The 22,013-nt window shown below is 45.1% G+C and overlaps 2 protein-coding genes and 1 pseudogene across 2 annotated transcripts; 1 reads left to right on the top strand and 2 right to left on the bottom strand.

Moving 5' to 3' along the window:
* Positions 1 to 446: 446 nt before the first annotated feature.
* Positions 447 to 1,258, bottom strand: LOC125917165 (uncharacterized protein C11orf87-like). Its single transcript, XM_049623432.1, has one exon. The coding sequence runs from the start codon at positions 1,235 to 1,237 to the stop codon at positions 635 to 637; it is 603 nt and encodes a 200-aa protein (XP_049479389.1). The 5' UTR covers positions 1,238 to 1,258; the 3' UTR covers positions 447 to 634.
* A 99-nt stretch (positions 1,259 to 1,357) lies between these two features.
* On the top strand, positions 1,358 to 2,764 carry LOC125917163 (sterile alpha motif domain-containing protein 1-like). The gene is made up of 3 exons (XM_049623431.1): positions 1,358 to 1,460; positions 1,492 to 2,119; positions 2,260 to 2,764. Exons 1-3 carry the CDS (start codon positions 1,358 to 1,360, stop codon positions 2,762 to 2,764), a joined length of 1,236 nt encoding a protein of 411 aa, XP_049479388.1.
* A 15,915-nt stretch (positions 2,765 to 18,679) lies between these two features.
* LOC125917164 (52 kDa repressor of the inhibitor of the protein kinase-like) lies at positions 18,680 to 20,950 on the bottom strand (annotated as a pseudogene).
* Positions 20,951 to 22,013: the final 1,063 nt, after the last annotated feature.

Below are 22,013 nucleotides of genomic sequence, written 5' to 3'. Positions count from 1 at the left end.
GTTCTGGTGCTTAATGTAGACATTTTCTTTATAATATACTATTGCCTGAGCCCGGCTGAGGGTAGGAATGGGGAAGGGAGGGCAGCTCAAGAAAAAGGGAAAGCTTATGGGGGGGGGGGGGGGGGGGGGAAGGAAAGGAAGTTAACTGAACCTTAACTTGACAGCTATGTACAACACACCGGGCCCCCTCCACTCCCTTTGCTCCGGGAATCAATGCCTTCTTTTCATATTTGGTAGCTTGTGCGGTTTCTCCTCCTTATTGTGTGTGTGGGGGGTGGGGGGAAGAGGGTGCAGGGTGGAGAGGGAAGACGCATCGTTCATTGACAATGAGAAATTACGTGATTTGTCATGCGCTTGGATTGTGTTATTAGTATTATAATAATTACTATAAATATTAATAATAAAGTGTTATCAGCGTTATTTCTTCTTCCGAGACTTTCCTTGCCCAATATTTACAAATACCGCACAGTGCCTCGGCGGAGGAGAAACAGAGTGAGGGGAGGGCAGATACGGAAAGAAGGAAGAGGGAAGAGAAGCCAGAGAAAAGTGGGAGGGGAAGGACGGAGGGGGATAAAAGCAAGGAAGGCCAAGATGCTGGACATGAGGGAGAGGAGAGGAGAGAGGGGCTCAACAATCAGGACAGTACCACCGTTTGCAAAAGGCCCTCGCCAGCTGTGTCCAAACAGGAGGAGGCCGCGTGTGCTCCTTGCGGACTGGGGGCCGGTGGTGGAGGAGGAGGAGGAGCGCGGGGACCCTGGCACGGGAGGCCGGGGGCCGAAGACGAAGAGGAGGCGTCGGAGGGGGCGCAGAAGGCGAAGTCCCGGGGCTGCCTCTCCAGCCGGGTTTCTTTGGCAGGGGCTGGGGCCTGGCCGCTCGCCGCTGGGGGCAGCCCCCGGCCGCCGCGGTTGCTGCTGCAGTGATCCCGCTCGTACTCCTCCTGAGCCCTCTGCATCTTCCGCTTCTTCATCCTCCGCTTGTGGATGTGGAAGGTGGAGAGGGACAGCACGATGAGGCAGAAGATGAGGGTGACCAGGACAATCAGCACCAGCGTGGACGAGAAGGACTGGAAGAGCTGCTGTCCCACCTGCGTGATGCAGGTGCCGCCGCCGCTGCCGCCTGCACCCGGGCCACGGGCGCTCGCGTTGCCGCCGCCGCTGGCGTTGGGGGAGGCAAAGGTCCGGTTGAGGAGACACGGCGGCAGCGCCAGCCTCAGCTCCTTGGGCGCCCTGGCACTCATCGGCACTGGGCGGGGAGGGGCCGGGCCCACCACACTTCCTCTCCCGGGCACACCGTTCCCACCAGCCAGGAGGAGGACGGAGCCCACGCCACCCCAAACTACTCCCTGGTGCGGGAGAGGATGACGCGCGAGCCAAGGGCTGAGGGGGCCACCGCGGGCGGGCGGGCGAGCCGGCCGGGAGGCGAGCGGCACGCAGGAGATCCTCTCCGGCCCCGCCTGGAACGCGAGTCCGCGCGCCCTTTTCCTTTCCCAAGGCACCAGGCTGCAAAGAGAACAGGCTGAGTTAGGACCCCGGCCGCTGCCCGGGGCCGTGCGGAGCGCCGGGAGGCTCCGCCAGCCCCGCAGAGCGGCCCCCCCGGGCACGCTGCCCCAGCAGGGCGCCGCCCGCCGTCCCCACGGCCCGCGGACCCCGGCCCGCCCGCCCCCCGACCGCGCACCCGAGCCGCCGGCTTCGTGCTCGCGCCGCTCGCCGGGAAGGGGTCTGCGCCGGCACCGCGGAGGCACGGATTACTCAGCAGATAAGGCAGGCTTCCTGCGCCCTCCACAACTTTCTAATTGCAACCGACACACGGCCGCCTGGGAACGTGGTCCCCGCTTCCCAGAGCGCCGCCTCGCCTCTTTCCTTCGCCCTCCTAGTGGACGTCTTCCCGTGGATCCTGCCCTTCCCAGCACCCACCCCCCACAGCCCAGCGAGCCGACTCCGCTACGCAGTGCTCCCTTCTCTTCCCTCCCCCTCCAGACTCTCCTTCCCTGGCCGGCTTCAGGTCCCTTAAGTCCCGCGCCCCTGAGGGACCACAACAACCACATCCTACTCCGCCTCTGTCCGTGGTCACAGCTGACGCGCAAGATCGCGCTCCATCCTTTCTCCAGCCTTCTTCCCTGGTACCTCCCCCCGACCAAAAAAAAAAAAAAAAAAAAGCAGCTCAAACACCTTTTTCAGCTAAAGCACATCCCCGCAAACGCCCCCTTGTCCCCATCTCCCGGTGCCCCGCACTGGGCAGTATCCTCCTGCTCCTTTCTAGGGGGACTGGAAACGGAAGGCTAAGGGTTCTCGTCTGCAAAGTTTGGCGAACGGACCTTCTCTCCAGCCTTCCCGGCCCCAGCTCGAGGCTCTTCCCGGGCACCAGAGGTGGGGGGCGCGGCACCCAGCAGAGCCCCCCGACCGTTCTCCGGAGGCAGCTGCTAACTGTTGCAGTGCGGAGCGGAGAGGAGGCGTGCGAGCCGGGGCTGGGCAGGGTGGGGGTCGCGGCTCCCGCCAGGGGGGCCTGCGCAGGCCGCGGGAGCCGTCCTGCCCGCGGGCGTCCCGGGCCCCCGGCGGCCCGGAGCCTGCAGCCGCACCCCGTCCCTTACCTGGGGCCACCGGCTGGCTGCGGGGAGGGAGCCCCCGCCGCGCGGCTGCAGTGGCGGCTGCAGAAGGCGCGGAGTGAAGGGGCCGGAGACCGAGCCTCGCCGCCGCCGCCGCCGCCGCCGCCGCCGCCGCCGCTTCGGGGAGCTCAGCTCGCAGCCTATTGCCAGAGAGGCCGGTGACGTCAGGCAGCCACCGCCAGGGCTCCGAGCCACCCCTCAGGCCCCCACCCCACCCTCATACCCCAACACCCCGGCCTGGCCCAGCGCGCCTCGGCCACACACATCCCCAGACTCCCTCTGCGTCCCCGCCAGGGGCCACCGACCGGGAGCAACCCCAGCAGCGCGCTCTGAGCAACCCACCTTCCGCCCTGCTCTGCCTGCGAAGGGGCCGAAGCTTCAGTTCTGGGGCTGCCCGACTCCTCGCCCACGACCCTTTGCCACATGGTCCCGGCAACACATTTTTTTAACACTCTAGACAGCCATCTCCCCCCCCCCCCACCTCCCCACCCCCACACACATGAGGGTTTGTTGGTTTGTTTGTTTTTTTCCCCCTCCTGTCTCGGCTATGAGGATGGCTCTCCTCTGGGAGCCTGTCTATCCTGGCCCCGGCTCCGGGCAGAAACTGCGGAAAGGTGAGAAACGAGAGGGGCATTTCGGAACTCGGGTGGCAAAACATGAAATGACAAACGGAACGTGCATTTAACGTCCAACGCTGCAAATGAACTGTTCTCCTCTCCACCCAGAGTCTTTGACTTCTCTCTCACTCCACCGGGCTCGTGATCCCACCCTGCTCGCTCACACGTTGGTCTTCGGGCCCGACACCCACTCGGTATATGAAACACTCTTTCTCTTCTGAAATCTAGACACTCACGAGCACACAAAGCACAGGCAAGGCTTACAAGGCAGGAAGACAACGCTCACTAAGAGGAGGGCAGAAGTAAACAGAAAATTCTGAATCTACCCCTCAGTTTACCACAGTGTTAACAACAGCCTTTCAGCACAAGGGAAAGGGAGAAAACTTCCTGGAAGATTTGCATCAGCCTGCCCAAATCTGGGCAGAGATTAATCAACTCTTGGTTCAGAACCCTTGGCAAAACATGAACGGTGTCTTTGGTGACAATAGCCAATTTTAAAATGAAGTATTGTCATTTTTCTACTAGAGAAACCGGCATGGAACAGCACCTCAAGACACCGTGTGATCTTTGAAAGCATCCAGTTGTCTTAGACAACGTGCCTTTCCTTCTTCCCTCCATCTTGTTTTATTCCCATCTTCGAGTCTAACACGATGCCTGTACGATATTTACTTGCAAGTTTGAGTGATGCAGTAAATACTGCTTTTTCCAGCTATGCATCTGAATTGAGAGATAGTAGGAATGACTGACACCTCCTTACCTGGTTGCAAGCAGAGGGTTTTATTTAAAAAAGAGAGTTTGACACTGGGAGTAAAAGGTTGTTTACGATCTGGGGGTCCCTTTTGACCCTGGTCCTACTCCAACTTCTCCTATTCCTCTCCTTGCTCATGACTTAAATTTGAAGGCAGAAATGCAGCATTTCTCCTCAAAATTCTGTTTTGATTTATTTGAAGAAAAGCCATCAGATTTTTCTTCAGAATTGTCTCAATAAAAAAAAAGATCCCTATTTAAGCTAGTATCGGTACATGCTGAATAATTCAAGATCATTTCAGAGCACAGATTAATGCCCTTGGCTGCCAGACTCACACAGTTAATGGTGGCCAATGACCCCAATGCTGGCTTAGCCTTCCTGCCTCGAGTGAGGGCACCCAATGCCATATTTGGACATTCTGACTCTGATAGGCTCAGTGGATGCAATGGTGAACCTTGTTCTCGTTGTGATCACTAAGTGAGACTTCACCATTAACACCTGCCATGTGATGCCCCATTTTTGTACACTCTCTCTGCTCCTGAAAAGTTGAGTCTAATCAACATTTTGTAAGGCAAATCCAATTTTGAATATTCCAAAAAGAGATCTGGCTATTTAAAGAGACTCTTTAGAAGCACTGTCTTGTTAAGCAAAGAATCTTTACATAATTAGACTTAACTCTCACTGATCTGTTTTCTAGACGTGGAAGTATGAGTTATCAGGTTTTCCCAGGGAGAAACATGCGTACCTTTGCAATATGTTGTAAGGGGATTACAACATATGTAACTCTATAAATATAAATACGTAAACATGTATATACAATGGGGTTCCTTTGGTACACCAAGTTTCTGGGATATATGAGTAGGCTGCCATTGTTCTTATTCTTTTGTTATAAATGATAACCATCTGTTATCCCACGACTGCTACAAGTGTCTGTGCCATTTTACTCAACCTAATAAAAGACATGGTCTTGCCTTGGAGAATTTATACTCTACGGCAGATGAATGTGGTCCACAAGACAATGGTATTTAACAGAAAATGATTTAGGTAAAGACATCAATTCTCAGGTGAAAAGCCCAGCACACTTTTCTTTTCCTTTCTCATTCACGAAGAGTAAGCTATAGGTTCATAATTTGTTCTTACCCAGAGAATGAATGGGCACACAGACTTGATGTCACTAGGCAGTGGAATTCGAGACCCAGGAACACCAGTGACCACAAATTCACACACCTCTTCATCTCTAGGAACTGAGCCCACTGAGTTGCTACGTGATTTTGGAACACCTGGCACGATGGCAAGTCTCTTCCAGACAACTGCTGCCACTGTTTTTGCCACCAAACTTACTGAGCCACACTTTCAAGACTGGGAGGGCCAAGAAGCTTCTGAGATTCCTGGAGTCTTCCCTTTGTAATAGGAAAGGCCCTCTTGACTTAGGCAGACTCCAAATACCCAGCCACATAAAATACTCACTCTCGACTTTGATGAGGGATCTCCATCCAGCGTAGAGAGAAGTGCCAGATGGGCACCTGGTACGTCAATCCAAAAGAAAGCATTGAATCAATAACAACAAATGCTGGGAGTATTATGATTTTCAAAATACCTATGTGCCAGGCTGTAATAGTATTAATCCTCAACCTAACTTTGCAAGGTTATTTTTGCCAAAATGCAAAATTATTTATTCATTCATTCATTCATTCACTCATTTGCTCAACAAAAAACGTTGACTACCTGCTCTATATGTCAGGAGAGGAAAGTAACGTTCAGAGCAGCTAAAGATAATGCCCGGGTCACTTAAGAGTAAGTATATTATGGAGATCAAACCCAAGCAAACTGATTCCAAAGTTAGTATTCTTTTCAAACTGGTGGTTGGTCTCTCTCCCTCTCTCCCTCTCTCTCTCTCTCAGACACACACACACCTCTATTTCTATCTCTATCCACAGGTGTGAACAAGTCAAACTAGAGAAAAGCACAGCTGTTTGGTTGAAGTAGAGGAGGGGAGATGCAAAGCCCCATTTCAGGGGTCTCCCCCGCCCCCCTGCAGCAGTGCACACTCGGCACCTTCCTTGAACTGAGTAGAGTCCAGACTGCAAAGCCCTCCAAGCACCAAGTTACCTAGGCAGGTCATTCTAGACCACAGGGCAGCAGGACACACACGAGGCTCCTTGCATTTACAGGGATTTTGCCAGAGGATGTTCAGACCCTGACATCCTCCCTAACCGTGTATCTGGACTACCCTGGGCCCTGCATCCCCACAGAGGCACAGTCTGTAAGTCATCAGGCTGCTGTTACATCAACTGCTGGCCCAGCCAGCAATTAGTTAATCAACAAAGTAGTGACTAAAGCTCCAGAGTTTGTTCAAGCTGCCTAGTTTTTTTCTTTTCTGGGTCAGTTTCTCATCTATAAAATGAAAATAAAAGCAGTATCTTTTCCGCAGTGTTATTGTATGCACTAAGCATATACTAAGCATTCAGAAGGGGCAGTTGTTTACATTATAAAGAAAACCACTAAGATTAGTATTTTATCTCTAACAGTAGAAGCACGATACTGTTTTGGACATCAAAAGTCAGGACAATTTTGGTAAGTTTGAGTATTCTTTATGGGAGGATAATCATGAAGGTAAATGGCTGAAAACAGTAATAGATAATGAACAATTCAAGGAACTTGAAATATTAATCCTAGAGATAGAAAGACACCACGGATGCATCAGAAAATCTTCAAATGTTTGGCGCATCGGCAAGAAAAGATGAATTTATGCTACTATTCTAGGAACTTAGAGGAGAACTGAAACATAGTGGAACAGATATAGGGTAGAAAATATATTTCGATTCACTATTTCAGTATTTCCAATACTGAAATGCATGCAGATTATCTAAACCAGCAGTCTTCAAAATGGGGGACTGAGATCTCTGAAAATATATTAAGATTTTGTTTCCAGGGATATATGAGTATGTATAGCTTTCAAGGAATCATTTCCCAAATCCTCAACCTCCATGTGTACTTTTCCAGAAAATGTATCTAAGGTTAAAATTCTTTGTCACCTCTCTGTGCATTTCTCCTACTTTACATAAGAGGAACCTATATTTACCAATCCTCACCAACCATGCATTACTCAGGGCATACAAACCTTTGGAGAACCAGACAAAGGAATACCGTGAGGTTGTATAATCCCCGACAAAGTGACAGCAAAGCATAAAGATCATGTGTAAGAGACATTGATGGGACAGAGCCATATTTCCTCCAGGTGACAGACTCATTTTAAGGCTCTCTATCTGTACATTGATTTATCTTAGAATTAGAATTGAGAAGTGAGATAGTTGTCACAGAGATACAAGTATTCAATTTATTTAAATTATTTAAATTGAAAAATGAATCCAGACTTTTTAACACAAAACATAAACCCAATTTGTCTATTTTGATTAACAATTTGAACTGCATTTGCCTGATAGGTAGTATGGAAAACATATAAATTGAGTGAACTAAATCTATCAATCTGATTTTTTTGACTAATACATTTAACGTACATACATGATAGGGAATATGCGAGAAATTACAAGTCATTCTTTGCAAATATTATGATCAGAAGTTTTAGATGACAAATTAAAATGTCCAAAGGAATCCATGATTTTCCAAAATTCTTTTATGAAGTATTCAGGAGGAGAAAAAAAATACTTTGAAGATTTCTATTCCAAAGTGTCCAAATCCTGTGACACCATCTGGAAAGTTTCAAATGCAAATTAGACCCATCGGGAGTGTCGTAAAGGAGATTTCATACTGGGGTAAGACTTGAAACCAGGTAGCTTCTCTAAGAAAGTCTGAAAGCCTACAGACCTTTATATACCTATCAGGGCACTTCTAATCTCTAGTTGCAGAAACATATGTTTTACCCTTTTACACCTCATAATAAAGCACTGTCTAATCAAGCCTAAGCCCCATTTATATCTGGTTATTTGTACCAAGTCAAGATTCATCTTACTACATTATCCTTGACTGCAAAAGTCATCCATTCAACAAAGACTGTGTGCCTACCACGTACCACAAATTGAACTAATGTATCTGTGACCAAGGAAAAGTCTCTGTAATCAGGAATTTGCATTCTAATTACATACACAATTATATTTTGATTACCTGGCCAAAGGCAAAACAATGCTAACATCCTTGTCTTCTCCTAATACTTTTAAATAAAATACCATTTGTATCAAAGAACAGAAGAATGTAAACCATCTAGACTGATGGATGTGAAGCTAGAGGGGTCAATGGGTAAAGATAGATGGACCAGCAGATGTCCAATAATTCATAAGATCAGGGGCACATGCTTCTTTCAAGTGCTGCAGGCTGTGAATCTGCCTTTTGTAAGAAAAATAAGCTGAAAACATTTCCACCATGCACAAAAGTACACCTAGATCAAGGTTTCTCAATCTCAGCAGTACTAGTATCTGAGGTCAAATAATTCCTTATTGTGAGAGACTGTCTTACGCATTACAGACTGTTGTGGTAAGCAGAATACTCCTCATCTTGCTTCCAGACGCCCCCCCCCACCTCCAATTATTCAATCAAAACTAATAGAGGGGCTGCTGTGAAGAGACTCTGTAGCTGTAATTCAAGTTCCAAATAGGTGACCTTAAAATATGGAGATTATTCAGATAGGTCTGATCCAATCAGGTGAGCCCTTGAAAAGAAGAGTTTTCTCTGGCTGCAGGCAGAAGAGGAAGTCAGAGATTCAAAGCACAAGGTAAGAGGGCTGCAGGGAGTTCAACATGCTCTTGTTGACTTAGAAGATGGAGGGGGACACGATCAAACTCAGGTGGGTGCCCCATAGGAGCTAAGAATGTCTGACAACCAGCAAGGAAACGGGGACCTCAGTCTTAAAACTGCAAGGGAATGAATTCTGCTAACAATGTCAATGGGCTTAAAAGTGGATTCTTCCTCTAGAGTTTCCATAGAAGAGCCCAACCTAACCAACACCTTGATTTCAGCCCTGTGATACTTTAAGTAAATAACCTGGTCAAGCACCCTTCCCAATCTCCCCAGAAGACTCACCTACAAAACTGTGAGTTAATAAAGGAGTGTTGTCATAAGCTGCTACATCACACAGCGACAGGAAAATGGTTTCTTCAGCAACATCCCAGGCCCCTACCCCCTAGAGGCCAGTAACACCATCACTGCATTACAGACCGTTGTGACCATCAAAAATAGTTCTAGACATTGCCAAATGTCACAAGAATGGGGGTACAAAATCACCCCTGGTTTGAAAACCACTGCCCTACACATACAACTTGTCTCTGTTTAGTTAGCAAACACTGGCCCGCAAGAAGAGACGGGCATCTTGAGCTCTACACACAATGTATGACAATTTCAACTACTGTTATCTCTGAGTTGTTGAATTTGACCAAGAGAGTCTCTTATGTAGAAGGAGACCATCAATAATTCTCTAAGAAATCAATCTATAACAAATTCAAAAAACATCAGGTCCCAGGGATCAATCAAGAACATTTGGAGAATAAAGAGTTCCAACAAAAATTGTTGCCTTCCATGTTGGTGTTTTGTTTTAACAGAGACAGCATGAGAAGGGGGGGGGGGGGGGGGGGAGGGAGGGAGGGAGAGAGAGAGAGAGAGAGAGAGAGAGAGAGAGAATGAATCTTAAGCAGGATCCAAGCTCAGCCCAGAGCCCAACACGGGGCTGGGGTGATCCCACAACCCTGGGATCATGACCTGAGCTGAAATCAAGAGTCACAGGCTCAACTGACTGAGCCAGCCAGGCACCCCTGTTGCCTTCCACGTTAAACAAAAATACATGCAGAGAAAGAGGAAATGATCTCACTAGATTTGATTATTAGCTTTGGATTTTGTTTTCTATAACAGAGAATATCTCAGCAAGAGACAAACACTTGGTTTAAGTCATAGATCTGTTGGTAGGCACACTCAGTGCTCTTGAAGATCCTGTTGGAGCACAGCGGTGGCAGGTGACTTATTGCACATGGTGGGTGGCCATCTCAATTCTTCCTGTTTCTCTCTCTTCCTCATGAAGCAAACATTACTGTATTTATTTTGATAATCAAGAAAGAAAGCTCAACGGCCTCATGCTTTCAACCTTTTGTCTCTTACAGTCTTTTTCCCCCCCTCCATTACCTATACATCATCTTATGCTTGCAAAAGAAAACAAATCAGACAATGTTGCAAAGTGTCTTTAAAATAGCCTGGGAGTGGGGCACCTGGGTGGCTCAGTTGGTTAAGCATCCAACTCCTCTCAGGTCATGACCCCATGGTTCATGGGTTCAAGCCCTGCGTTGGGCTCTGTGCTGTCAGCTCAGAGCCTGGAGTCTGCTCCAGATTCTATGTCTCCCTCCCTCTGTGCCCCTCCTCCACTCACAGTCTGTCTGTCTGTCTCTCTCTCAAAAATAAACATCAAAAAAATTTTTAAATAGCCTGGGAGTTATCAATCACCAAGTATGATGGGCTAGGAATAGGAAATAAACACGAGACAACCAAGATTTCTTCCTGCATGAGCACCTGGGTGGCTCATGGCTCAACTAGTTAAGCATCCTACCCTTGATTTTGACTCAGGTCATGATCTCACAGTTTGTGAGATCGAGCCTCATTGGGCTCCATGCTGACAGTGGGGAACCTGCTTGGGATTCTCCCGCTCTCTGCCCCTTCTTCTCTTCTCGTGCTCGCTCACTCTCTCTCTAGCTCTCTGTCTCAAAATAAACTTTAAAAATGAAGGTTTCTTCCTGCACTCCTTATTACCTTTTGTCCACATCAGTTGCTGTCAACTCTGCTTTTTATTTTTGTAATAGAACACATGGGGAATAAAGCCAGAGTGTTTCTGAGGAAGACAAAGGCAATAACCAAGTAGTAGGGGGCACGTGCTGATTGCATTTGATGTAATCAAATGAAACTCTGTGTTTCTGTTTGAAGAGAAATATTTTCTCTGCTGCTGAACAGAAATTTGATAGGTATCATAATTTTTTGGATCACTTTTTCTTAAAGGACATTCTTATATCCTTTTAAATCAGAAGAAAGGGTCAAGACAATCATTATAATATCTACTCTCAGACACATATAAAAATTCAAAAGCCAATTAATCATATAGTTTCTCTTTTCTCACAGCTTTTGCTTATTTTAGGCTGAAAGCCTAGAGACATGAAAAGGAGTAATATTTGGCCCCTTCTCTATTTCTCTTACTTGTATGTCTTTTCCTTTTTCTTCACCACCCATCCCTAGATCGCTAGACAGTTTCATATCTCTCTGGAGATGAACCAGAAGGGAAAATGGTAAAGGGATAGGAAAATTTTACTTCGACCGTTCTGTCCCAAGATGACGCTACACTCCTGGGGCCTAACAGATGTCCAGGTTGACTCAGGACGGAGAACTTCTTGCCTGACCTGGTTATAGTCACCCCTTTACGCAGCTGTCACTGCATTGACTATTTCTGTTGACTATTTCTTCATCACTAGGAATCTATTTTTTTCAGCTTCTAGCTTCTTCATCCTCAGGGGAAACCCTGGGAAAGAGTGTCCAACAACCACCTAAGAATTTCCCCACACAAAGAGCGAGAAAGCTGGGTATTTACACACTAACGGCATCTCTTTTGCTGCCAGCTAGCATTTTTCAAACTTGGAGGAACTATCCCAGCAGCGTGTTAGGGGTCCACTACAGGAGTCCTTTCCAGAACATTCAAGCTGACATCACGGCAGAATGCCCCCATTTAACCAATTCTGCCTCTCCAGCCTGTGACTCCTCGCTGTTGGGGCATCACCCTCAAAGTCCACTTTCAGGTATTTAAATAAATACATTACCGTATTTATTTTGGGAATCAAGAAAGAAAGCCAAATGGCCTTACGCTTTTCAGCCTTTTGTGTCTTAAAGTCTCTTCTCCCCCCCTCCATCGTCTATACGTCATTTTAGGATTGTAAAAGAAAACAGACAACACAGTGTTACAATGTGACTTTAAAAGAGCCTGATTCTTCCAGGATATATTAGCCAAGTCTTGCCGGTATGTTATTAATGATCTTTTTTCCCCCCCTGGGGCAGGGAAAGTATTTTCCCAGGAGTTCAAGCTGAGTTCTGACCCCAGTTATTGTCCTCCAATCTATGAGGCAAGTAAAGGTAAACCTTGAAAAACTTAAGTGTCACCTCACAAGGTGCCTGCCTCTGCATCATTTCTAGGCACTGACAATCTGCTGTCCTATAACAATGGGGAGGGAACCATTTTCGTCGACCCAGGGGTTCAGGACAATCCGTTAACTCAAAGTTCTCACAAGGATCAGTCCCAAATATCCCCATCTCAGGTCTCAGGTCACATTCCTCTCGTATCGAGACCCTGGATTTCAGCATGGGAGACTCGCCAGGGCTGAGAATCCTATGTCTGCAATTCTACCTCTTTCACACTCACATCTGCACCTGTCAGCAGCTGGATCTGCCTTCTGGCCACAGGAAATATGGGTTCTTTAAATGCCGAATTAAAGGTCTTCTGGGCTTCACATGGAGAATAATTTGATGGTGAGCTGAACTGAGGTGGTCTTTTTCCTCCAGTGCCGCTGTGACGATCAGTATCAGTCCCAGAGTCCTCATAATTACCACTGCCACCATATCTAAAAAATGCTGGAGATAGTCTATAAGCCTGTTTCCCTTTCCAATTCACCAGAAATGAAAACATTCATTAACTGTGATGCTTGGCATGGCAGGGATTATCATCACCTCTCTTATCTAGTTGGTAAGCGCCTTTGTTTTTGTTTTTGTTTTTTATAATCTGGTTGGCAAGTTCCAGAATCGTATCGTAAGCGACTTCTTCCTTGGACCTCTTCCTTGGCCGACTGTCTTGGTCCGGTTTCCTCCACAAGGAGGCGCTGAGGAAGGATTTGGCAGCTGCAGAGAATACCAGTAAGGTAATGACCGAAGAAGAGCTTCCAGTGAAGGAGCAGAACAAAAAGCCAGTTACCATGAGATTTCAATCCCACGGGGAAATTTGGGAAATAGTGTCGAATGCGTGCTTTAGAATCATCCCAGCTTAGAAACAAGGGAATTGTGCTATTTCTAAATATACACATACACCTCAACTTCCCATCTCAAGTCAATCTTGTTTCAACACTGCTCCAGAGGGGTTAATGCTCTGACACATCTAGCCTACTTCACCCCTGGGCAGAACGGCACCCTCCCATTCTAGCAAAATCGTTAGGAATAGAGTCATGAGTAATGAGAAGTCGGCAGGAGCACACAGAAAGGGAAGGGTCTGAGGGTCACGTGTGAAGTACTGAGGACATCTGTTAAAGCCGCTCCATGTGGACAGCAGTGACCCGAGAGAAACACCCATATACCTTTGCCCACAATGAGAGTAAGGAGCGCGGATCAATGCAATTTGAGAAACACTCCCCTGATTCTGCCACCAGAACAATCCGTCAGACTTTCGTCCTCTAGATCTCTTGCCTAACAATCTGACCCACACATATGGAGCTCCCCTCCCACCAATACCTGCACTGTTTCTGTTGACTACAGAGCTTCTCCATAGAGAAGTCAATCCCCATCTAGGCAAAGCAGAGGAGGGAAAAGGTAGACCCTCAGCACAGCAACACCCAACTCCCAGGAAATATTTCACCGCTCTCCCCGTCCCTCCCTCATTACGACTCTTCTTTGTATCTTTGATATGGCTAAGGGACAAGGATCATGAAGGGGGTTATTGCACATTTCTGTTACAAGTTATCCCACATAAAAATGAAGACTAGTGAGATGCCCGGGTGTCTCAGTTGGTTAAACATCTGACTCTTGGTTTCAGCTCAGATCATCATCTCATGGTTTTGTGGGTTTAAGCCCCATGTTGGGCTCTGCACTGGCAGGGTGGAGCCTGCTTGAGATTCTTTCTCTCTCCCTCTCTCTCCGCCCCTCCCCCACTCTCATGGTCTCTTTCTCTCTCAAAATAAATAAACTTTAAAAAAATGAAGGCTGGGGGCACCTGGGTGGCTCGCTCGGTTAAGCGTCCGACTTCAGTTCGGGTTGTGATCTCACAGTCCGTGGGTTCGAGCCCCAGGTCAGGCTCTGTGCTGAAAGCCCAGAGCCTGGAGCCTGCTTCAGATTCTGTGTCTCCCTCCCTCTCTGCCCCTCCCCTACTCACGCTCTGTCTCTCAAAAATGAATAAACATTAAAAAAAATTTTTAATAAAAAAATAAAATAAATAAATAAATAAATGAAGACTGGTTTCACATTATCTGTAGTAATTCCATACCTCAGTAGAAATGGAGGCAGCAAGAACCTGGTCTGATACCCTCTCATAGTAGTAACGGAGACTACAGCCTTAACTGAACTTCTCCAGACACGGTCTTTGTAGTGAACGTGTAGACAGTTTTCAAGGTGATTTTATAATGGATGGTGATGAGGACTGGAAGGGACTGCAGAGGGCCTGCACTGACTGCACTTTACATGGGTTCCCGTTTAATCTTTACATCAGCTGTTTGACCTAAGTTTGGCTATCTCCATTCCTATGGAGGAATTGGGTTTAAGCCTTGCCCAAAGCACATACTCTATTAGCAACTGGCTAGGCCCAAACTTAAATGCTTGGCTGTATGGCTCCAGAGCCCACAATCATTCCATTAAACCAAGGACAGAGATCAAAAACTCCAAATGCTAGTAGGGACCAGGAAGAGAAAATACATGTATGATATATGACAGGGTGTATCAGAATGAAAATGGCTAACTGGACTATATTCAAAGCCAACCAAGCAAAACAAGATACCATCATCTTGAACTGGGTTCAGGCCCATGAGCCCCTAATTTGTTGATTTAGACCAAAGTCATTGTAGAAAATTTGAAGGAAGACCCTAGTTATGGACTAGGCATGGACCCTAGTTCACCCACCACTAATTCTGAAAATTGTGACAAATCATTTAATTTCTGTCTCAGTTTCTACTTCCGTAACATGGGGATAACAAACTCCTGTGTGGTACAAAGTCAAGATTTCAAAATTTGTATAAAAATTTCCTAGCACACAGAAGGCATTCTACAAACAGAAATTCTTAAATTCTCCCATATACAGTCGTATTTTAGTCTAGTCCTCTCCCCTTTCTTTAAACCTCCCTCTCTATTCCTAATGATTTTATGGCACAGACAGAAGATGATGATGATGGGGACATCCAGAGTATATAGGGTTCTACACAGATTTCACAGATTATTTACAACTAGGGAGGTATGGAGGGCTAGTGACAGAAAAGCAATCTTTGTCTGACTCTAATGCTGAATTGATAGAGAAACGTCAGGCAGAAGAGGACAGAGAACCACTGTCCCCTCGGGTCTGAAGGGTTAATGAGAAAAGGAAGCACAGATATTTTTTGATATCCTATGCCATTTCATTATTGGAAACACAGGTATATTTTCTTTAAAATAAGTTTGTGATCATTAACATTCAGAAGCCAAAAATCAAAACAGGACAGAGAGTCCAACAAATAGTCTTATATTATTTTTGTATCACAGAATACATTTTTGCAGTTTTGTGTTGGTTTACAAAAATCTTTCAAGTGTTTCTTAAATCCCACCACAGGAGTGAGATCATATGGTATTTGTCTTTCTCTGACTTATTTCACTCTTGTCATTATAAATAGCAAGATTTCATTCTTTTTTGTGGCTGAGTAATAGTCCCTTGCGCGCATGTGTGTGTGTGTGTGTGTGTGTGTACAAATATACACATATATACATACATCTTTTTTTAAGTTTTTATTTCAATTCCAGTATAGTTAACATATACAGTGTAAAATTAATTTCAGCTGTACAATATAGTGATTCAACACCTCCACACATCATCTGGTGCTCATCACAAGTGCATCCTTAATCCTCATCACCTATTTAACCTATTCCACATCCACCTCCCCTCTGGTGACCAACAGTTTGTTCTCTATAGTCAAGAGTCTATTTCTTGGTTTGCTTCTCTTTTTTCCCTCTTATTTGTTTTGTTTCTTAAATTTCACATGAGTGAAAAACATATGGTATTTGTCTTTCTCTGACTGGCTTATTTCGCCTCGCATATTACACTCTAGCTCCACCTATGTCATTGCAAATGGCAAGATTTCATTCTTTTTTAGGCTAAATATTACATTATATGTATGTGTGTGTGTGTAAATACCACATACACACACACACACACACACACACACACACACACAAACCATATCTTCCTTTTCCATTCATCAGTCAATGGGCACTTGGGCTGTTTCCATAATTTGGTTATTGTAAATAATGCTGCTATAAACATTGAAGTGCATGTATTTTTGTATTCTTTTGGTAAACATCTAGTAGTACAACTCTGGATCATAGGGTGGTTCTATTTTTAACTTTTTGAAGAACCTCTGTATTGTTTTCCACAGTGGCTGCACCAGTTTGCATTCCCACCAACAGTGCAAGAGGGTTCCCCTCCCTCCAAATCCTCATCAACATCTATTCTCTCTTGTGTTGTAGTTTTTAGTCATTCTGACAGGTATGAGGTGATATCTCATTGCAGTTTCGATTTGCATTTCCCTGATAATGAGTGAGGTTAAGCACCTCTTCATGTGTCTGTTGGACATCTGTATGTCTTCTTTGAAAAAAAGTCTATTCATGTCTTCTGCCCATTTTTGATTGGACTTTGTTTTTTGGGTGTTGAGTTTTTTAAGTGTTTTCTGTATTTTGTATACTAACCCTTTATCAAGTATGTTATTTGCAAATATCTTCTCCCATTCAGTAGGTTGCCTTTTAGTTTTGTCGATTGTTTCCTTTGCTGTGCAGAAGCTTTGTATTTTGATGAAGTCCCTAGATTTTATTTTTGTTTTTGTTTCCCCTGCCTCAGGAAACATATCTAGAAAGGAGATGCTATGGCCTATGTCAAAGACGTTACCACCTGTGTTCTCCTGTAGGAATTTTATAAGTTTCAGGTCTCACATTTAGGTTTTTAATACATTTTAAATTTGTTTTTGGGTATGCTGTTAGAAAGCGGTCCATTTCATTCTTCTGCACGTTGCCGTCCAGTTTTCCCAATACCATTTGTTGAAGATACTGTCTTTTTCACCTGGGATATTTTTTTCCCTTTGTCAAAGATTAACTGACCACACAGTTGCGGGTTCATTCCTAGGTTTTCTATCCTGTTCCATTGATAGGCCTATTTTTGTGTCAGTACCATACTGCTTTGATCACTACAGCTTTATAATATAACTTCAAGTCTGGAATTGTGATGCCTCCAGCTTTGCTTTTCCTTTTCAAAACTGCTTGGGCTACTTGGGGTCTTTTGTGGTTCCATACAAATTTTATGATTATTTGTCTAGTTCTGTGAAAAATTCTGTTGGCATTTTGACAGAGATTGCATTAAATCTCTAGAGTGCTTTAGCTAGTACAGACATTTTAACAATGTTTGTTCTTCCAATCCATGAGCATGGGATGTCTTTCCATTTCTTTGGGTGGTCCTGAATTTCTTTCATCAGTGTTTTATAGTTTTCAGAGTACAGGTCTTTCACCTGTTTGGTTAGGTTTATTCCTAGGTATCTTATCATTTCTGGTGAAGTTGTACATGGGATTGATTCCTCAATTTCTCTTTCTGCTGCTTCATTATTGATGTACAGAAATGCCTAACTAATAGTTACCCAGAGGTGGGGGTGGGGGGGACACGAATGGGTGAAATAGGTGATGGGAATTAAGGAAGGCACTTGTATTGAGCACTGGCTGTGGTATTGAAGTGCTGAATCATCAAATTATACACCTGGAATCAATATGACACTGTATGTTCAGTAACTCAAATTTAAGTAAAAACTTTAAAAAAAGCACTGTCAAGTGTACTTTAAGAAAAAGTCACAGTTTACTTAGGGTGAAATAAACTATACCAAATTGATTTTCTTCACCAAAACTCACAAGCAATATTTTCTGTACTATTTCTAGATAAACCAAGAAGCACTTATTTTTGTAGGGTTTTCAGGTTTTACTTATAAGTCACAAAGAGGCGACAGATAACAGACATGGAAAAAGACAGAAGAAAACAGGCAAATCAGCTTTCAGGACTCATGGACTCTGATGCTGTCCTGACCATGAAAGAGAAGTGTCCAAACTCAACAAAAGAAAGTAAACAGCAACAACCAGAGGCAGAACAACAAAGGCAGGCTGTTCCATTCAAACTGTAACTGCAACCTGTTTCCTTAAGTTCACTTGACAAAGGCAAAAATCTACTCTGAAATCCTTTTTTGGTGAGCTCATATGTTTCTCTCCCTGTCTGGTAATTCCCCTAAACTGTTCACTACACATTTTTAACAACATACTTAAAACTTCTAGTGTTCAAAGGTCAGTAGCAAACATTGCCGTAACATTTTATAAAATGCATTCCTTCCCCCTACACTTCTTCAAAATTCATTTCGTCAAAGAACTGATAACCTAATACCCGGTTACTGGTTCTACAGCGGTAATGAATGCTACAACTAAAATGAGGACTAAAGCAAATTCTAAATGCCAGGAGCAGAGATCTCACAGAAGTGTGGCACTTTTAATGCTATCTTCTGGATGAACAGTTAGGTCTTCAAAGTGAGAGAGTTCAAATGGGAGCCATTTAAATAGGCAGATTATCAATGACTAATGTCCTGAATGGGAGGCCCATAGGTCAAGATATTCAGTAATGAAGGGGCCTACCTACCTACACCTACAGCTTTTCTGGAAGCTGCTTTGAAATTTCTTTGAGATTTTTTCAGATATCAAATATAAGCGAAAGCCTATTTTTAAAGTCTCTTAGGTATTTTCACTTGTTTCTGAATTACCTGTAGGAAGCTCTGACTTAGTTGTGCTGACTTTGATGTGTATGTGTCCATCATTATTAAATTCAGATCATGTTTCATGTCAAAACTTAGGTTAAGCAAAGCCAAGTTACCTCACCTTTGGTTTGTCAAAGTGTTCCTCCGGTATGCTTTGAGACACTTCACCTAATTTTTATAGCCTTCAGTCTCAACCTTCATCACAGAAATAAATACATATGACCTTCAGCCATGCATAAACACTAGGGAAAAAACTGACACCTGGCAGACAGAGGGCGTCATAAATGGGGGGTGGAAGCTCCATATCTTCCCTTCCACGTTCTCCCCACTTGCCTCTTTAACAATGCGGCTGAGCTGAGAGCAGGTCAAGGTTATGCAAATCCCCCCATGTTCAAGCCAGCATGGTGCTCCTCCGATGTTTTAAATGTGAGCCGTCCCATGACAAAGGTTATCGGCGAGAAGCATTTAAGAGTTTTCAGGTACTGTCTGAGACTCTGTCTTTCTGTTCCTGAACAATGTGCTCCAGGGTTGGAACTCTTAGTCTCCTCAGGAAATCTCAGACATTAGCTGACATTCCAGGTTACCTTGCTGGGCTCTACGGAACTTTCCGGGAAGTTTCAACTAACTATCAGGCTTGGGTGCCAAATGTGTGGCTTCCGCAAACCAAAATCCGTGGTGACCTTCAATATATTCCATCAATTCACTTAGTGAACAAAGCAGGGAAGTCAAGTGTCCGGCTGCAAAGAAAACATCAGAGGTCTGCCCCTGGAGATTTTCCCCAAGGCTCTTGTAAAAGAACACGTTTAAGAACCACAACACTAACAAGAATCTGTTACCGCACTACAGACTACAAATGCCCGGACATCTACACACTTACCCCACCTAATATTTGTGTCACTATACTATCTGAACATAAAACAGGTGCTTGTAGGAGGTCCACTAAAATTTCAAAAGCGTCATTCCTGCCTGTCCACTGAAGATGGCCAATTTCCTTCTGTTCTTTGACCCTTTCCTCATTGTTCTGAAAGAGGACAGAAATTACACTGCCACACTCCAAAAGCAGGTGCAGCAGCTGATGGGAAAAAATGAGCTTTCTCAACTGTTCCTAATGCAATGCAAAAGATATTCCCATAAAGTCTATTGCTTTTTCCAAACACCACGTCATTTAAGGCGCCGGCGGAACAGAGGGTGCAGATAGCTTGGAGGCAATCATCGGAAAGTCTAGAGGCAACAGCTTCAATTTTGGAAGAAACTCCACTGCACTCAACGTAAGCCTGGCTATGACAATATTCCGTGTTTAATCCCCACTTCTGAGCACAGTGTGAAGATGCACAGCCAAAATGTCTGCACCGGCTTCCTGAGGTAGGAAGCCCCCAAATCTCTCTCTCAGGTGAGGAGATTTGTCGACAAACTTCACCAAAGCAGGCAGCTGCTCTTCTCCTGCTATGTCCACCACGTGGTCAGTGAGAATAGAAAGGAAGTGAGCGTCTCCCGCTTCCCTGAGGGTTTCTTCCGGAATGCAGCTCTCACATGTCTAGCACCTGTATCTGCTCTTAACTGCCATGGTCTCGAAAAGGCTCCTCAGCATCTCTTCACTGGAATCTATCCAGCACTCAGGCAGTGCTGGGAAGTTCTTAGGAGTAGAGAACTTCCAAAAAAAAAAAGGAGTCCACGATGCCAGCAACGTCTTGTCCATCCAGAGGGAGACAGGTTTTGGTTTCCCATAAGAATCCAAATTTCAGATGAAGATTTTGAGTATTCGGTGTTTTCCTTCTCCTTAAGGATTAATTTGAAGGGAAAGGTCTTCATCTTCTTCTTAACCCCTTTCTTCTGCACTGAGGCTCTGAGCATTGCTGCTGTTTCTCCATGTTTCTGTTCCTGCTTCGAAGTTTCATCCATTTTCTTTTTCTGTTACAGTGTCCTGATTTCACCTTCACTCAATTCTTTGTCTTCTGTGTCTACTTTGTGGATTGTTCAAATGTCTAGTAAGATCAAATACTGTTGGTATTGCATTATCTTGAAGAACCGCCCTCTAAAGACTAGTTGTACAGATCATCCAGGTCTCAACGTGTTTGACACGTAATCGATAACGTTTATTTACTTGATCGGCTGTTTCCTCTTCTACGTTTGCTCTCCTTACAACGATCCACCCACTTCTGGCATCTGGCATGTTTGTGCAGGAACCTGAGGAAGGCCAGGTCTGACTGCCTGTCCACATGCATTGGGGGGCAGCACAGAAGCTGAGCATCTTCGCTGCCCCCTGGCCGGCCCAGCCCTCTCCTCCCCACCACCTCCAAGCAGCTGCCTGCCTGTCCTGGGTTCAGCAGGTGCCTCAAGTGTAACTCTTTTCTTCTTAGGGATTTGACTAGGTAACACCAAGAAACTGACTTTTCTCCTCCTTTAATAAGAAGTAACAAGCAAACTCTTGGGATTATGATGGCATCACATCTCACAAGAACTTGCTCTTAGACCGAGATTTCCAGTAAGGGCACTGAAATGTAGTACACTGTAATCCATTATTTAAATCAGGTATTATGTCAACAGGAGCTCATTTGTTTTTCAGAACATTAGCACAATTCAAAATTATTTTCACATCTAATGATAGAAAGTTGCCTTCAAGTTCCTTACCACCATCTAGGAATTAATTCACTAGGAGCAAAACCCAAGACAAATTTAAGAAGGCTAATGTCCCTCCCAGGCCCATAGTTAGCTGTCATTTCAACAGCGACAAGCCAGGAACTCTGTTTAGCTGCATTGTGCATGTGAGAGAGAAAAAAAAGAGGGAGAAAGAAGCAGTCTGTGGATCTTCCTGGCCCAGTGACCTGGGTCTACCTCCATTATAACATTTATTACATGGCTGAAATTATTTACCTATATGCACAACTCCTTCATTGGACAGCAAGGCCGTGGAAGGCTGTCATCATGTTTGATTTCTCTCTGTACCGTCTAGAATAGATGCGTCATAAATGAAGGCCTCATATATACTCGCTTTCATTAGTAGCTTTTAGCCTCCTTCCAAAAGTTGTGCAAAGATCTGAACAGGTGGATTTGAGTTTTGCTCGTTCCATGTCCTCTGGTTCATCTTTCTGTGGAGGTCACGATGAGGATCAAAATGGTCAAAAGAGGAAGCAGGAGCAGTCAACAGAGGCAGAGCTCCCAAAGATAAGGTGTGGGGGGGAGTTACATCTGAAAGTGCTTCTTAACACGTCCTTACCCCAAACTTGCAGACTAGAGAGAGAGTGACAGGCAAGGAAGTTATCAGTAGCGCAGGGATAGGGGACAGCTACTGCAGTATATACAGCTTCTGCAAA

Source organism: Panthera uncia, unplaced genomic scaffold (assembly GCF_023721935.1).
Source record: "Panthera uncia isolate 11264 unplaced genomic scaffold, Puncia_PCG_1.0 HiC_scaffold_1550, whole genome shotgun sequence".
Taxonomy (NCBI): Eukaryota; Metazoa; Chordata; class Mammalia; order Carnivora; family Felidae; genus Panthera; species Panthera uncia.
This window is presented reverse-complemented; position numbering and strand designations above follow the sequence as displayed.

Bases quoted from the DNA above. Each gene is read 5' to 3' on its own strand.
- LOC125917163 (XM_049623431.1), top strand. From the start codon at position 1,358: ATGACGCGCGAGCCAAGGGCTGAGGGGGCCACCGCGGGCGGGCGGGCG. The intron at 1,461-1,491 runs GCGAGTCCGCGC...TCCTTTCCCAAG, and splicing joins TCTCCGGCCCCGCCTGGAAC to GCACCAGGCTGCAAAGAGAA. The intron at 2,120-2,259 runs GTACCTCCCCCC...GCTCCTTTCTAG, and splicing joins TTCTCCAGCCTTCTTCCCTG to GGGGACTGGAAACGGAAGGC.
- LOC125917165 (XM_049623432.1), bottom strand. From the start codon at position 1,237: ATGAGTGCCAGGGCGCCCAAGGAGCTGAGGCTGGCGCTGCCGCCGTGT.